General features: G+C 44.1%; 1 protein-coding gene across 1 annotated transcript in view; it reads left to right on the top strand.

The window, feature by feature from the left end:
- Nucleotides 1–15,379, top strand: part of INKA2 (inka box actin regulator 2) — a 30,771-nt gene extending 15,392 nt beyond the window's left edge. Inside the window, exon 2 of the mRNA XM_081195202.1 lies at nt 13,404–15,379. Coding sequence (XP_081051328.1) covers nt 13,404–14,450 — 1,047 coding nt within the window. The 3' untranslated portion in view covers nt 14,451–15,379. The remainder of the gene's footprint in view (nt 1–13,403) is intronic.
- The last annotated feature ends 1,794 nt before the right edge of the window (nt 15,380–17,173 follow it).

The following is a 17,173-nucleotide window of genomic DNA, read 5'->3' on the forward strand; positions in this document are numbered from 1 at the left end:
TGAACATTATATCTGTGCATGTATTGCAGCTTCAGAGATGGAACAATACCCCCCCTGTGTTTTGTTCTGGTGATTCTCCACTCCCACCCATGCCAAGCGAATTTTGAGGGAGGAGAGGAAACTCCATGGTACAATTGGAAGTCCTTGCACAGCACAGGGCTGGTTCGGGCAATCCAGCCCATGGAGAAAGTAAGGCAAGGGAAGGGGAAGGGAACTTCAGGCCTAGGGACTCAATGTGACCCTCCAAATCACACTATCTGGCCCTCAAATCTCTCCCCAGGCCTCACACCCTTCCCAGTCACACCCTTCACTAACCCTGCTTTGAACCCTCCTTGAGGAGTATAGGAGTATAGCATCTAGATCAAGGGAAGTAATAGTGCCACTGTATTCTGCTCTGGTCAGACCTCACCTGGAGTACTGTGTCCAGTTCTGGGCACCACAATTCAAGAAGGACGCTGACAAACTGGAACGTGTCCAGAGGAGGGCAACCAAAATGGTCAAAGGCCTGGAAACGATGCCTTATGAGGAACGGCTAAGGGAGCTGGGCATGTTTAGCCTAGAGAAGAGGAGGTTAAGGGGTGATATGATAGCCATGTTCAAATATATAAAAGGATGTCACATAGAGGAGGGAGAAAGGTTGTTTTCTGCTGCTCCAGAGAAGCGGACACGGAGCAATGGATCCAAACTACAAGAAAGAAGATTCCACCTAAACATTAGGAAGAACTTCCTGACAGTAAGAGCTGTTCGACAGTGGAATTTGCTGCCAAGGAGTGTGGTGGAGTCTCCTACTTTGGAGGTCTTTAAGCAGAGGCTTGACAACCATATGTCAGGAGTGCTCTGATGGTGTTTCCTGCTTGGCAGGGGGTTGGACTCGATGGCCCTTGTGGTCTCTTCCAACTCTATGATTCTATGATTCTATGAAAGTTTTGGCCTGGCTGAAATGTATCCATGAACGTCAATAATGCATCTTGCTTCCCTAAATGAAGGATAAGAGAGGTTTGTGTAGAAGCTAGCCTTGGTATGCAAAAGTGAAATTGCTTTGTTCACTATTATCTCTGGCACCACCCACCAATGTCACGTGGCCCCCAGAAGGTTGTTTAGAAGGGAATGTGGCCCTCAAGTCTGAAAACCTTTCCTCGCCCTTGTTTTAGAATATCTCAAGACCTAAGCACAGCAAAGTATGCTGTTGCCTCTGCGATGGGCTGTAGATAGCCCAGAATCATTCATACCCAGAAGTGACTGTTCACTTGCCTTAGGTAAAGCCATTCAAGGTGCCAGCAGTGCCACATCAGAGCCCTTGTGCCAGATCAAATCTACAATTAGAGTGAGGTAATGAAAACATGCAGCAGGCTGTGTGCGTGTGTGCATGTTTAAAATCACCCCCTCTACAAAACATTGGAGAGTGAGGATTTGTCCTTCTCACCCAGAGTTGTATTTAGCTCAAATTTTGCATCCAAATAAACAGTGATGGAAGGTGTGAGACTGAAAATCCAAGGTTTTTTTAAGCGAGCAACTAATTAGCATTATTTTGCCATAGGTACTGGATATAAACCACATGACAATAAGTATGGATTGAGCTGTGTTCCTATCAGGGTGTCAAAGATTCGTTGTGTGACCCTGGAGGGGTCTTTAGATCTGAGCTTCAGTTTCCTATCCTTAAAATGAGAATAGAAGAAACCTGCTTTGCAGTGAAGTTGCAGGGTTTGGCAATTAAAAACAAAACGTTGAAGCAGTTTTCAAACTGAAATTTCTGATCTTCCTAGAGCAGAGTTTTTCAAGTGTTGTCTGCATAGGAAGAGCCTCAGTAGGAGAGCATGTTCTTTGTATGCATATAGTCCCAGGTTCATTCTTCATCCTCCTCTGTTTGAAAACCTGGAGAGATGCTGCCCCTGCCAGTCAGTACAGACCAGGGGTGCAGAGTGGGCTTTCCGTCTTCATCACCCCAGTATAATTGTCCTCTTTAACCATGAACTGTAGCCAAGAACAAATGTCGGCCAAGATTCTACTAAGTTTCTACCTCTCCTCCCCACCATGTGCCCCCTAAGTCTGCTCTAGAGGGTTGAAGAAAACCCCATACAGTGCAGGGTGGAGCAAAGGAAGGAAAGTCTTGAATGAATGAATCTATTATTTCAGTCACAGACCAGTTCCAGCTCACATACAAAATCATGACACAAAATTGTGTCATGAAACACAATAGGGATACATTTAAACTTGCATTTCGGTATAACAGGGACAGCACAGATAGAGCAGCAATTAAAATATATAAATTAGATCTTACTAAAATATAACCTGGAGTTGTGGAAGGAAAGTCTTGTTGCGCAAGGGGACCTCATCCCGCTCGCTCATGCCCCGTTGAACGCTAATTGAATTCCATCCATTGGCTACAGCTCATGGTTAAGGGGGAAGAAGCTTAAGCACAACCCCAGGTTCTGGCAATAACCCCAAGCCAAACCTTGACCTAGCTGCTGCACTGCACTGAGGTGAAAGGACCAGGGATGAACAAAGGGGCTGTAATGTCATTATCTCCTCATATTCGTGCATTGTGGGGCATTAGACTAGGTGACTCTTGGGGTTCCTTCCAACTCTACAATTCTTTTATTCCTCTTTGGGATCCCACACATTTACGTATTTATACTAAGCCACTGTTCAGGTGGCGTCTTTAGTTTAGAGCATGTACCTTTTTTTTCCCTTTTGCCAAAAAGTTGATCTGAGTGAGTGTTAATTCTTTTGCAAAGCATCTTTAGTGATTTAGCTCATGTGGTTCCAAAGGACACAAAGGGAATTGTAGAGTTGAAAGGAACGCCCCAAGAGTCATATAGTCCAATTCCCTGCAATGCACCAATGCAGGAATCTCAATTAAAGCATCTGAGACAGGAATGGGTTGGTGCTACACATGATGATGGGAATTTGAGACCAGTTCCTTTCTGAAGTGGAGTGTGGTATACAGGGGAGGGGGGAAGCTTTTCTAAGCACCAGGCTATTATCCCTCACATTTTGGGGGAGAGGACAGGTTAACTTATCTCCAAGAACTGCCAAGAACATGAGTTTGGCAGTGTTCTGCCCACCCCTCCCTGTACATCACAGTACAACAAAAGAACATTCCTTGTGATGGAGAAAGCGTAGCTCCTTTACAGTATTTATATGCCAGCTACCTCCTCCTGGCTTCTGTGACACTCACTGGCTTCCATGTAGCAATTTGTACGTACACTTCACATGCTTGAAAAATACACTTCCTGAGGAGAGGCTGTCTGGGTGGCGTTCCAGTAAGATTTAGATGTTAACTCAATTAGCCAGCAAGGCAATATTGTGTAAATGCAGCTATAGTAATGTGCATTATCCTATTGACCTCCCATTACCGTCTCTGCCTCTGCTGGCAGAATTCACAGCTGAAGAGCAATTGGGTTCACAAGTTGACAGCCCAGAATGGGATCAGTGAGAGGCAATGGCTTCTTTCCTTGTGGATGCAGCCTCACATAACACGCACAAAGACCTTTGCTCTTGAAAACGCTTGGATTTATGTCTCTCAGCGAGAAATGGTTTGCTACTGTTCATAAATGCGCCATTGCTTATTTTTATGCTTGGGTGGTGTTAGATTATGAAGCGGCACATCGGAAATGTTTGTTGAACCATCTCTAGAGACCCCCTAGGGATGTTTTGGCCATATAGAGATTTGCTCAGATCACGAGGGAGTGGGGATTATTCCGAGCACCCAAAACTGTGTCTGGTTTAATTTCAGCTTTTACATTTTTATATGGTTTGCCATTGTTTTATTTCTGTTTTCAATTGTATTGTGTGAATGTTGTGTATGTTATTGGGATTTGCATGACCAAGGATGGTTCAGTCCAAGCTCTCAGGCAGAATTCTCAGCCATTGCCCACAACCTGATTCTTTAAACTGTATGATCAGCGTTTTTCTACCTTGGGGAGATGTTGGGCTCCCAGCACCCCCAGCTCTCTGTTCTAGGCCACCAGCCTTGTAAAGTTGCCTCTTTCTCCCTCACAGTTGACTCTCCTTTATTGGCATCCTATATGTTGTTGTTGTTTAGTCATTTAGTTGTGTCCGACTCTTTGTGACCCCATGGACCAGAGCACGCCAGGCACTCCTGTCTTCCACTGCTTCCCACAGTTTAGTCAAACTCATGCTGGCAGCTTCGAGAACACTATCCAACCATCTCGTCCTCTGTTGTCCCCTTCTCCTTGTGCCCTCCATCTTTCACAACATCAGGGTCTTTTCCAGGGAGTCTTCTCGTCTCATGAGGTGGCCAAAGTATTGGAGTCTCAGCTTCAGGATCTGTCCTTCCAGTGAGCACTCAGGGCTGATTTCCTTAAGAATGGATACGTTTGGTCTTCTTGCAGTCCATGTGACTCTCAAGAGTCTCCTCCAGCACCATAATTCAAAAGCATCAATTCTTTGGCGATCAGCGTTCTTTATGGTCCAGCTCTCACTTCCATACATCACTACTGGGAAAACCATAGCTTTAACTATACGGACCTTTGTTGGCAAGGTGATGTCTCTGCTTTTTTAAGATGCTGGCATCCTGTATACTAACAGATAATTCATTTGCCAAATGTGGCCAAATATGTAGCCAAAATGCCACCATCGGCTCACAAGAGAAACTGATCAGCAGACCCAGGTTTGTGGAAGTAGACCCACCACCACATACCCAAAATACCTTCAGGAACACCAGCGGGGAGGTTAGGAGAAGGTGTCAATGCAGCTTACGAACTAAGCATGCTCAGTTGTATGGAATGCTGACTGCTTTGGATGGAATGAAAAACTGATGGGGAGAGGAAATGGAATGAAGGATACTGGAAAGGGCATGGCTACCTGAAACTCTTAACAGGAGTACTCCACACTACTTTTTATTCATAAAATTCAGATAGCCTTGTGCTGATACTCCTCCTCTTCTGAGGCAACCCTGGAAAGAGAGACAGGGAGGGGAATGCAGTATCATACTGGAAACCATGAACAGGAAACCTAGACAAGTTGATAATTGTTGCTTGTTAGTGTGTGCTTAGGGGCAATTGTATCAGACATTGTGAAGGGTTGATAGGGAGTAGCTTTGCATACTTAGTCAGATAAGGTCTGGATAAGGCCAGGAAGAAAGCTGAGTCAGCTACCCTGCCTTCGCCATTCCTCCTTAGGTCATGGAAATGCAGCTTGTAGCTTATCCATGTGGCGCCAACCTTAAACTACCTTTGACTCATATGACTAAAAGGTAAAAGCTCTGGTGGATTACCATGCAGGGAAATGGGATTAGCACCCTTTGGCTAAATTCCCTTTGGTCTGTTACAAAGCTACAGAGAATTACACAAGGCACACTTAGTCTCAAACAGTTTGAAACTAGTTGTTAGCTCTGAGTCACTCGAGAGACGCACATTAAAGAAATAGCTTTTCTGTTGACACTCCGCAAATCATGCAAGATATAACTTCTCAGTAAATCCACGCCAGGGGAAATGTAAAACTGGGACTGCATAGAGCTGCATCACAATTTTTTAGCTTAATTGTAGGATTAATTTAGGTGAGAGGGGGGAAAGTTCTGACTTTCTAGCACTAGTGCAACCCAGAAGCAACTCATCAGTTTAATCACACATAATGAGGAGGTACCCTTGCTGCAGAGTGAGAGCATCACTGACTTCAACACCTCCGGATAGCTGCAGATCTGCACCCAAGAGTGTGTGTGCATGTTTGCCTTTTAAAAGGTTTAGAAATTAACTAAAATATATAGTTGCAGCACTTCATCAGTTAGTTCAATAAATCACTTTCAATTGATAAAAATGTGCATCAGGAATCATACTTTTTTATTTTTAAAATGTGTACAGTTTTCAATGCATGTTATTCTAAAACCCTAATAGGGTGGTCATTCCTATTGTATAAAGACAGTCCTCAATTTTTAGGGCTGCCTGGTCCAATTCTGGCCTGGAGCCAAATTAATCATAGATTAATCAAAGATTGCCTGATTTAAATGCAACTACAAGCTATAGCTATAACAATCCAGGAAGCGAGAGGGAATCCAAACACGTGTGGGGAAGGGGGATGTGAGTGGGTCCATAGCATAGTCACGACGGTCAAAGCATAGTTTGTCCATGACATCTAGAATGAACCCGAGTGGTGGACTAGGCTAATAGATGATGAGTGGGTCAGAGTTGAGAACACCCAGCTTCAAGTCTGATGTTTTTGTTGATATTGCATTTGCACTTACAATGCACCAAACCAGTGCAGAGAGTGGTTAGGCTCATCATCAAGGTGGTCCTCAGACATGTTTCTCTTCATTTTTTCATTTCAAAGGGGCTGACACAGAAATACGTCTCAGTGGATTGTGCATTTTGTTTTCTTAATTTTTGTCTTCTACTAGCAAATTCCAATATACATACTTCTTCACTGGAAGATTTGCTTGAATGCAGCACCTGCATCAATTACTTTATCCATGCAGCAGCACCACCCCGCCACTGCCAAGAAACATCACCCCCATGGAATTGATGTCATTTCTGTAAAATCCTTTTGTGCTGATTATAGCATCCTTTTCGAAGAATCCAAATATTGTTCATTGAGGGTTCTGTTTCCTCCCCCTCTTTATTAAAAGCTGCCATGGCAATCCCCCTTTTCCTGTTCCCAGGGTTTCACTTAACAATAACTTCCTCTCACAACACCTCTTTCATCCAGGGGCCGGACATCTGTCTTCCTTCCAATTATGAGAAGCTTCTTCTGGCTTCTAGTTCAGCTGGGCCGTGTTATCCCTCTTTTCCTCCATCTGTACCAAAATATTACCACGGTCCCGGGCAGCACAGATGTGGTGACAAGCTGGAAACAAAAACAAATTTGTCTCAAGGGGATCGACTGACACTGAATTCCAGGGAAGCATTGCAAACGCTGGCTCTCTTACAAAAACAAATAGATCGGCAGAGAGATAAGATACCAAGTGTTTCAAATGAGGTTCTCTTTTATGCTCATTTCCAAAGACTTGAATTGGTTGGGGAAAGACAATTGAAATGGACCAAGATGCTAACCTTAGTTGTGTTTATGTCTTCAGAAAGGACATGTTTTGTTTTGTTTAAATAAATATTACATTGAGATTAATAGAAGCCCACCTGGTTCTGGAGGCATGGGATAGTATCTGCATATTCAAGGGCAGGCTTTGCCGGGGTACTGGTGTCCTTCAGATGTTGTTTGACTTCAACACCCATCAGCCCCAGCAAGTATGGCTGATCTTCATGGATGATGGGAGCCGTCCAACAACATTTGAAGGGCACTGTATTGGCTACCTCTGCCATCTAATTCCACTATGACATCCTCTTGAGCTCTTCCCTTTTTATTTCCTTTGCATTTCCTGCCTTTCCCATTTCTTGTGAAGTTAGGTTGCACAAAGCAGAATTCACTGCACAATTGCTTTGGATACAGCCTATTTGATTTGTAAGTATACATAGCATAAAATTCATGGAATTAATTTGCAAAGCAGTTCAGATACAGCCCTTTATCGTGAGAACCTCCAAACCAGAGCCTGAATTCATCTCAGCCTATAACTTGTTTATACAGTTGTAAGGTGAATCAAAAGTTGAAGCAGTAAACATTTACAACACTGAGTGCTGCCAAGCAAACAAAAAAAAAACTTATGGTAAGCTATTAAAAAAAAAAGCTTAGCATATTTGTGTGCCTTTTCTCTGGTTTTTAGCTGAAAGTAAACCAAAACCAATAGAGCTAACAACAGGTAAGGAAAATGTTTTGGGGTTTTTCTTGTCAACTGAAAAACAACTTTTAAGTAGAAACTACTTTCTTCCTATATACACAAAAATCTAAGTCCATTGCCATTCTGCAGTTTGTGTAGCCTCAGGTCTCATCCTCAGAAAATTACCCAACTGGGAACAAAATGAGAACAAAATGGGCCAGGACTTGCCTAAAACTAGCATAGACCTTTGGAGTATAGAACTGAATATTCTGTGTCTTTGCTTTTATAACTCTGTTTTGTTGCTGCAAAAGATATTTAGCTAGCATATGGAATATAGGGTTCTTACATTTCCCATGTGTAAGATTTTCAGAGCAAGTAGCACAGGAAAATTCCTTTAGTTAAGTAAATCCATTAAATTTTTCAGGAGATGCCACTCTATATACCTGTCAGTTGGCTTGATGGGAAGTTTATCTTCAGGGCACTTTATGTAACTATTGTGTCTGATTATATAAAGCTCACCTAAATAAAAAATTCCAGCTCTTCAATTAATTATGACCTTTGCATTCAGGCCTGGGCTGCAGAAGTTAGTGGTGAGAACAACACAAGTATGGATTCTTCTCTTCTCTGCCTTAGATGACCACTAAGATGTTGTAGAAGAAACAGTCCCAGGGCTTTCAGTTTCTGTCTGCACCCTAATGTCTTTGGATCTCACTGTCAGGCTGTGCAATAGGGTCAGATCAGGGCAGCAAGGGGCAAATCAAGATAGGGAAAAGACCACGGACTGTTTCTAGCATCCAAATCCCAACTCTCAAACAAAAAACAACACTTGGACTCAATCTTCTCAAGGCTGCATCCACACTGTGCACAGGCTTCCCCAAGGCATTTGGTTGGTCTCTGTGAAAACAGGTTGCGTGTCAAGGACCCCCAAGACACCCCTGAATAAAAACACGGTTCACACATCATTTTTGTTTTGGGTTTTGGCATAATTTTGGCCACAACTTTATTGAATTACAGTATGTGAGTGGTTGCTTAGGCATTGGTTAGCAACTATCTGCTCCCACTTGGAGGTAGGAACAGAACTGACAACCACATCCGTGTGGAAGTCAGTAAGGGTAAACAATTTTGGGGAGAGAATAAAGCTGGGTGCCAGGCTCACACCTCTCCCCAAATGCTTCCTGGGGCTCTTGCATGGTCCTAGCCCTTTGTCAGGGATACGGACAAAAGCATGGCAAGCCTCTGGAGTCCTTTAACGGACTACCCTTGCAGCAGCAGCATTGAAGGGGCAGGCACAGCCAACCTCATCCCCTCCACCAACCAAAAAATTAACCAATGCCTAACCGCAACTTACAAGTTGTGACGATTTGCTACGCAGTAGGCAAAACCCAAATGGCACCAGCCAATCAGCCAAATGGTAAAATTCCTACCAGGCCCCTGCTCCAAAGCAAACGACCCTGTGACAGGCATAGCAAGGTCAGCGCAAACAAACCCTAATTAAAGGGAGGGTAGGCGGGTAATCCAATGTGTGCAGCGAAAAGAGGAAGCTCAACGCTGCGCACAGGGACCTATATAGCACCCCCATCAATCAAATAAAATTGCAACCATCAATTTTCCCCGGCAACATTGGGGGTGCCCAATCAAATTTGTGGTCATCCAAACTAACCCGCCCAGCAACAGGGCATGTCATGGTTGCTCCCACCGCAACACGTGCTCTCCATGAAGGAGAACCCGCTTTGTTGGACTAGATGGGCCACTGGCCTGATCCAGCAGGCTCTTCTGAACTTATTAGGGTTTTTGTTTCAAAAAATCCACACACTGATGTTGGAATGTGGGGAACTGAACTCAAGATGGGGGGAAATGAGAAACGGAAAGAAGCTGAAGGGGACAGATTTGCAAATAAGCAGTGAGAAGAGCGAGGAAAAGGAGCAGTAACTTCCGCATTCCTTGGGCTTTATGAGATGGTGAGAAGCAGGGATGATTGTGGAGAAGAGATGAGCCTCCAAATCTTGGTCCTAAATGTCTCATCTTAACAGCTGGAAGCAATTACTCCTGGAGTCAGCTAGTTAAAAGTGCATAACAATGAATAAGACATGTTTAGGGACCCGTTGTTAATTAGCCATTATTTTGTGTTCCCTTGCAGCTTTAACTGAGATGCTTTAGCTCACTTCACAGCACACCCTGCCTCAAAATGGCACACAGAATCTCTAGTGCTTTAAGACATCTTGCTGCGGGATGCCTTATGTAACAAGCCTTGCATAACTTCTGCTAAAAGCACCTCCAGCAGCATCAGGCTCGCTCTCTGAGGTTTTATGCCAAAATGCAAGTGAAGTTTGAAGTTAGTTTTTTAAAAAATAAAAAATAAAAAATCATAACATCAGAGTGGAACTATAAAGCTGGCATCCGTCTGTCCCGGGAGACAATAAAGGATTGCGCCTTTGGGGGGTGAAGTCAAACTGTTGGAGGGTTATAGCACCTGCTGAGGCTGTAGAGACCGATACAGGAGAGGCATGTTTTGTTGCAGCTGGAGCCGATGTAGGCATCCAGTTGTCCTGCTGCAGGTGCACCACGGCGTGTCTTCTCTCTGAGCATCCTTAGCACAGTTACCCAAAAAATATGCACTTCGTTTGCAAGGGTGTGTGTGAAAATATTTGCAAAACTGAGTGCCCCCTTTTGGCACTGCTAGATCCAGCCTAGCATGCGCGCACACACACACTGTACCCCCCTCCTAGAAAAATAGGTGCTGGTACTCACCATGAAGTTGTCATAGTAAGTACCACACTTTTTAACAATGAAAAACAGGTGCCGGTACTGCATACCCTTGAGAACCCCCTGGAAAAAAACACTGTGTGTGTGTGTATCCATCTCAGTGCCCATAAAAGAAAATCAAATAGTTCTTGGACAAGTTTGGATTTGATATCCCGTTCTTTCTACTGAGCCCAGTCAGTCGTCAGTCATGCTCAGAACCATTTGACGTGATTGACAATGGTTGCCCAAGACCTCCAATGAAAGGCCTTGTTCCCAGCCTGGTTATTTAAGATATTTTAGCTGAATGGGGTAGAAGTAAAATTTGGGTATATATTCTGCCACTGGAATTTGGGAAAAATTGAAAGGAGAGAAATGTTTCCTGGCTAGGAATTAAGCTCAGGCCATAGTAGGGAGAGTGCCAAATCTGGACCATTGGACTCAAACCCTTATGCTCCTTTGTTATCATCTCCCTCTCTTGAGACAGACGCTGGGAATGAGCGCGCCTGAAATATTAATAATTCCTAATAGGTCCTTGTCACATGAGGCGTGCTTTGTGACTGACTATACCCCTCCTTCCTCCCCCCTCCAAAAAACGGGGGAGTTAATTGAATCAATGAAGTGAACAGCACAGCCATCCAGCATATGCCGGCTTCCCCTGTCAGCCCCAGTCATTACTGCAGGACCCATTGTCACTCCTCGTTGCTTGATTACACCACTTGGCCTGCGAGGGGATTTGATGGGAAGTGTCCAATGAGGGGCCAAGCTGTTTCCAAAGTCAGCTTTGCAAAGCCCCAGATAAAAGGGGGCTTCCCTTAATAAGGCAGGAAAAGGTTAGGACGAGAGGCATTACAGCAAATCTGGAAAGAGGTAAGGTGATAGTTTTCTCTGAGGCTTAGAGAACAGATGGGCTCCCAGGAGGTTCTGCATGTGGGTAACAGAAGAGCTGTTTTTTTTTCTAGGAACACGCTTATCACTTGTGTAGAAAATCAGCAGAGCTTTTTTGCAGCTTTGGCTACGAGCTAGCCAAGAAGGAGAGGGCTTTTAAAATTTAATCAGAAGTTAGGAGCAGCATCCTCTCTTTCAGCCCGGCAGCTCCTTGCTCTGATATTCTGGCAGGCAGCTGGGTTTCTTGCTTCTTCTTCAGCTGCCTCTCTAGGTCCAGTTTTGAGCCTTAGTTATTGGAGAGGCACTTGCATGCTTCTGGGTGCGTTTAGCGGTTTCAGCACGGTACGAGCCTCTCTGATCCTGACGAGATCTTGCATTCTCTGCTCCCAAGGAAACAGCCGAACTGGCAGGCAGCAGAGCTAATGTAGTGAAATGATGGCAGATCATGCCTGGCAATGGAGCTGCCAGCCTTGCGCATGGGTGTTAAAGGGGCAGCTGCAGAGCAAGAGACGCTCCCCCCAAACCCTCACTTAAAGAGAATGCAGTGAGTTTTTGAACAACGCATGGTGATAACAGACATGTAGTTGCAGGCTCAGCCGTGAAACGGGTTGAAAAGCACATCAAAGAGTTCCAGCTTCTCTCCTGCAGCTCTGTGCAAGAGAGAAAAAGAGGGTATAGTGGCAGGCAGCTGTTAGGAAGTATGGCCCGTTTGTTTTATGATGCCGCGTTGGGAATCAGATCTGGTTCCTCTGTAAGGGAAAGCATGCAGTGAAAGTGCAGAGTGGAGAATTTAGAAGCTGCAGAAAATAGCCGGCGTGTTTAGCATGGCAGGAAGGTAGCAAGAAATCCGTGCTAATGATAGGTCTAGTCTGGAAGCAACCCAGGAGAGGGCGGGGGGACCCCCTCCCCTCTTTTTTTGTTTTAAGTTTATAAACTTGTGTGCATATTTAAAGCAATAATCCCCTTTACTGGTGATGATTATCATAATAATCACTGTCATTGATAATATATTTTTGTCATTTCTTAGAAGTATATGAAGCTATGACTTGCGTTTCTGCAAACAGCAGATAAGGTGGTAAGTCTGTATCTGGACTGCCCCATTTCACATTTATGGTACAGGCTCAGATCACTGAATGTTCTCCCATACAAAAACATTCGCTTCAGATGCAGAACTTTGCACATCATGTCTTCCTCCTGACATACTAGGCTTCTTTGTGCATAGATTTTTTTTGCATGAAGTGTATAATCATGGGAGCCCCTGCCTATAGTTTGAAATGGTACTGCCCATAGCCAGATTTGCCACTTCATCTGCTGTTTGTAAGAACTAGGCCACTTTCTCAGGGTAATAGGGTTAATTTTTTATAAGGAATCTTGATGCTTGATTGCATGCATGATATGAAAAAAAGTTTTTTAAAAAACAGCAACCCTGAATTTATATCCTGCACTTCTTCCGAAAGGAACCTGGGGCAGCATAGAAAAACAGAAAACGAAAGATCACAGTTCTGCAAAAAAAATTATGGGCATACAGTACCTCTGTGGAGGACTATGTGCTACTTACTCAATATCTGGGAATTGCCCAGGGAGCTGACTTGTAATACTGAAGTAGTTTGTTGTGCACACTGAAGAAGAATGAAACTGATGAAATTCAATCAAATGCTGGTTGGCTGAAACATAGGAGATGATGATAGATAGATAGATAGATAGATAGATAGATAGATAGATAGATAGATGATAGATAGATAGATGATAGATAGATAGATAGATAGATAGATAGATAGATAGATAGATAGATGATAGATAGATAGATAGATAGATAGATAGATAGATAGATGATAGATAGATAGATGATAGATAGAAAGAATAAAAACTGTACCAATGACCAGATCAGATTATACAGCTTTCAAATTCTTTGCAGGTCTGTATCCTGCTGAAAACATAGAAAGAATCCAGCCTAGTAATGCATGATATTTATAGATCTCTATATAAGGCCAGACAAGTGGAAGAGAACAGAGTTCACTTCTCTTTCTCTGTTGTCTCAGTGAGACCTGCTGTTGTCATTTGGCTTCTTCTGCACTAATCTGAAATCCTCTTTTTCTCCCCCCTCTCCTAACAGCTTTCCATGAAGGAGGTTGGGGACGGGCTACATGAACAGATGAACTGCATGATGGGTGCTCTGCAGGAGCTGAAACTCCTCCAGGTCCAGACAGCTTTGGAACAGCTGGAGATCTCAAGCAATGTAAGCCAGGTTCCAGGAATTGGCCAGCACCAATATTGTCAAAACAATAAGGAGGCACCAAGAGCAAGGTGTGAAGCCAGCAGACAGGGCGAGAAGCTGCTGGGAAGAAGCTACTTGCAGGACTGCAGTTCCTCAGCCTTTTCGTGCTCTACTCAGGGGTCACAATCCACCAGCCCGCTTCACCACATTACTTTGCCAGACAGTAGCCATGGATACATGGCTTCTTCCCTTAACAGCATAAGCAGTGAGGACTACTATCATGCGAGCGGACATTCATCAACAGTGAGCACGGCAGAGTACCATTCTCCGAGGACGTTTGAGTCATCCAGTGAGCACATGACGAGAAGCTGGTTTTCCCAAGACACAAACAGCTGGTCCGAGAGTAGATCGGGGTGCAGGGAATGTCAGTTCTCTGATGAGACCAACGACTGGACTTCTTCGCTAATGTCTCAGAGCAGGAATCGACAGCCTCTCATCTTGGGCGACAACATCTTTGCTGATTTGGTTGGAAACTGGTTGGATTTGCCTGAGATAGACAAAAAGGTGGAGAAGAATGAGACAACCCTGTCAAGCAGCAGGTCCCAGGACTTTTGCAGAAAGTTCTCTCTCACAGCCAATATCTTTAAGAAGTTCTTAAGGAGCGTCCGGCCAGATCGAGACAGGCTGCTGAAGGAGAAGCCTTGCTGGCTGCCGACAGAAGACAAAGAGGCCGAAATCTTAAAGAGGCCCAAAAAGGCAAGCAAACAGAAGGGAACCTTTTACTTCCCGGTCCATGGGAACCTAGCAAACTCACACGACAAAGCAGAAAGGTGCCAAAAGAAGGAAACAGGCAAGGCCAAGGCCAAACATTGCACCAAGAAGATCCACAACACAATAGAACACACTCAGTCAGGGTTTGATTTTAACACAGCTGTATGGGTCTGAACTCCCAGAACTTGTTATCTCCTTTGCCTCCACTGTTCTGCCCCAATCAGGAGATAAAACAGCGAGAAAGGTAGAAGAAAAAGAGATCTGGCATGCAAGGACTGGGATGAGGAAAGGGAGAAGGAGTTGATCTCCATACATTGACACAAATCACTTCCCAACTAACATCTAAGGGAGTCAGTTTGTATGCAGAAACTCCCCACACTAATGCTTAAGAGAATCTTTCACAGTTTGGGGAAGGAGGGGGCACAGCAGCGTCTTAATTAGCTGTTCCTCTAGACTCCCACTTTCATAGGCTTCAAGGTTGCCAAACACTTTCAGTTCATCTCTGATTCAGGTAGCAAGAGAATGTTACGTCTCAGTGTGTGTGTGTGTGTGTGTGTGTGTGTGTGTGTGTGTGTGTGTGCAAGCTGCTGTGTGTGTGTTTACAATTTAACTCTGCTTTTTTCCTGTGTGCACTAAATCCTGGATCACACTCCGGGCAAATGAATAAGCACTTGATAATTAAATTAAGAGTGAGGGTTCGATTTGTAAGAAGAAGAAGAAGAGAGGCTGTGGGAAATGATTTGAGTGAAGTTTGTACAACCACATTGCGTTTTGACTGTTCTTTCTCTAAAGCGTTTTTTTCTGGCTCACCCCTCATGATCTGTACTGTACTAGAATGTGTCTAAGGAGTGCTATGTAGTGAGTAGCCAACCCATCGCTGCAACTTTAGGGTTACCAAACACGCTTCACCTCTTCATTTTGCCCTCAAAGCCTTAAACTCTGATGCCACACTGAGGTCCCAAGTTGCAATAGACCCTTCCTTGACTTTATTGTTTCATTTTGCATTTCTTACTCTGTACGAGTTTAGTCTTGTGAGAAATTAGTTCTCCGGCGGTCAGCTCTCCCAAGAGTTTGTTATTAATAAAGCGATGTTCCTCTCTCCACGTATGGCTTGGTGGGGCTGTTTGTGCATCGTGAGAAATTTGTGGAACAATTCTCATTATGCCTTGGTTCTGTAGGCAGAGAAGAAGCCGCATGTCACATGTTTCTGATGGCAGGAAGTTGAGGGTTCAGAAAGCAAACTGGAAAAGTGACAATGGGTGGTAAGTCTGTGGTGATGGTTTCACTGGATGTTAGGACTGGCCCTGAATTCCCAAACTCCACTGCTTAACACTTGGCCGATTCTCTTGGGCCGTGCATTCTCTATCTGTAAAATGAAGAGCAGATGACTTAAACAGAACACAGGTTTGTGACACTTTAGGAAAAAAAGAATGAAGGCATAACACCCTGGCAAGCTGAATGGGTGTACCAAAGTTTCTTTTCTTTCTAAGATTATAATAGGGGTCAGTTTGACTCGTACAACCTGGAAGTTTGTGCCAGAACTTACACCTACATTTTGAGTTGTTCCAATCTTGATTTTATTTTAACCAAACAGTACTATGCAGTTAATGTACTCCTTTAAACTTTGCTAAGCAATGAGAGGGCCAGAAACGTGTTTTGTTTCTTTAAAAAAATGTCAGTGCTGTCTAATAAAATTATGTTCCTGTTTCAGTTCCACTAAGACAAACAGTCAAGTTGGAGGAGCCACCAGGATACTATAACTGAGAGCCCCCCTCCCCCCCCCGCTTACAAATGAATTAAACATAGGCACAAGGCAAAAGCACTATTTCTTTGCCCTTACAAGGAATCAAAAGCTGGTGAAGGATCTACTATGGGCACACAGGCATGATACACTTTCCATTTTTCCAACAACTGCAACCCTTTCCCATTCTTTGCTTTCCTGAATTAATGGACATCATTTCGTTATATATAATGCATTCTATGCCCCAAATAGTTAATAACCATATGCTGATAATAACTGACTACCTACTGTCTTCTTACTATGTACAAGTACTTCATAAGAAAATGCCCAGCTGCATTAAGGTTAATATAAGTGGATGTCTGCTAGCTCAGGCACAACATGCATTTCTCGCAGAAGTCCCATGATTCTTTTTTCCACTCTGTCCTCAGCCCAAAGGAGGCTGAACTGGCTGCAGGTCTGAATAGGAGAAGGGAAGACAAGAAGTTTGCTGAACTTTGTCTCCTCTGGTCATTTTCCCATTCAAACTCATCAACCTGTGTTTTCATCCATGGGGAGAAGACACAGGGAGTCCTGTGAGGTGGAGGGAGCAGCCCAGTCTTTTTGTTTTTGTTTTTTGAACCCTAAACTATGGCAGAAAGAATCACAGAAATCTGCATGGTGCCTAATTTGAGTGTTACGGCTTTAAGTAAAGATTATATAAGGTCAGGGTGTATATAATCGGGAGTGTATGAGCTGTTAGGGGAGGGGGTAGTACCTCTGGTGGGGGGCATATTGTGCTCCTTCTGGGGTAGTTTGTCCACCTTTGGTCCCCACCTTGTCCTCAGCTCTCACCTGTGGCTCCTAGAAACTGTCCATGCGACACCAGCCACACCCCAGAAACAGCTTTTACTAGCTAACAGCTTTGATTTCAAACCCTTGGTGAGTTAGGAAGTTCCCCTGCATGCAAAGACAGACTCCGGTGGATTGAGCGGATGAGACCAATAGTGGGTCCAGTGGTCAAGAAGGTGGTTTCTGCATGTGCTGTAGAGGGAAGTGAGGGGCAGATGGGGCTCATCAACCTGGGAAGGTAGCCCATGTAGGGGAAGGAAAACTCTGATCCTAAATCTCCACTACCTTGTGGGATATCTTCAGGAGAAGAAAAGGCTCAGGAGTAAAC

This window comes from Podarcis bocagei, assembly GCF_964188305.1.
Source record: "Podarcis bocagei genome assembly, chromosome: 5".
Classification (NCBI taxonomy): Eukaryota; Metazoa; Chordata; class Lepidosauria; order Squamata; family Lacertidae; genus Podarcis; species Podarcis bocagei.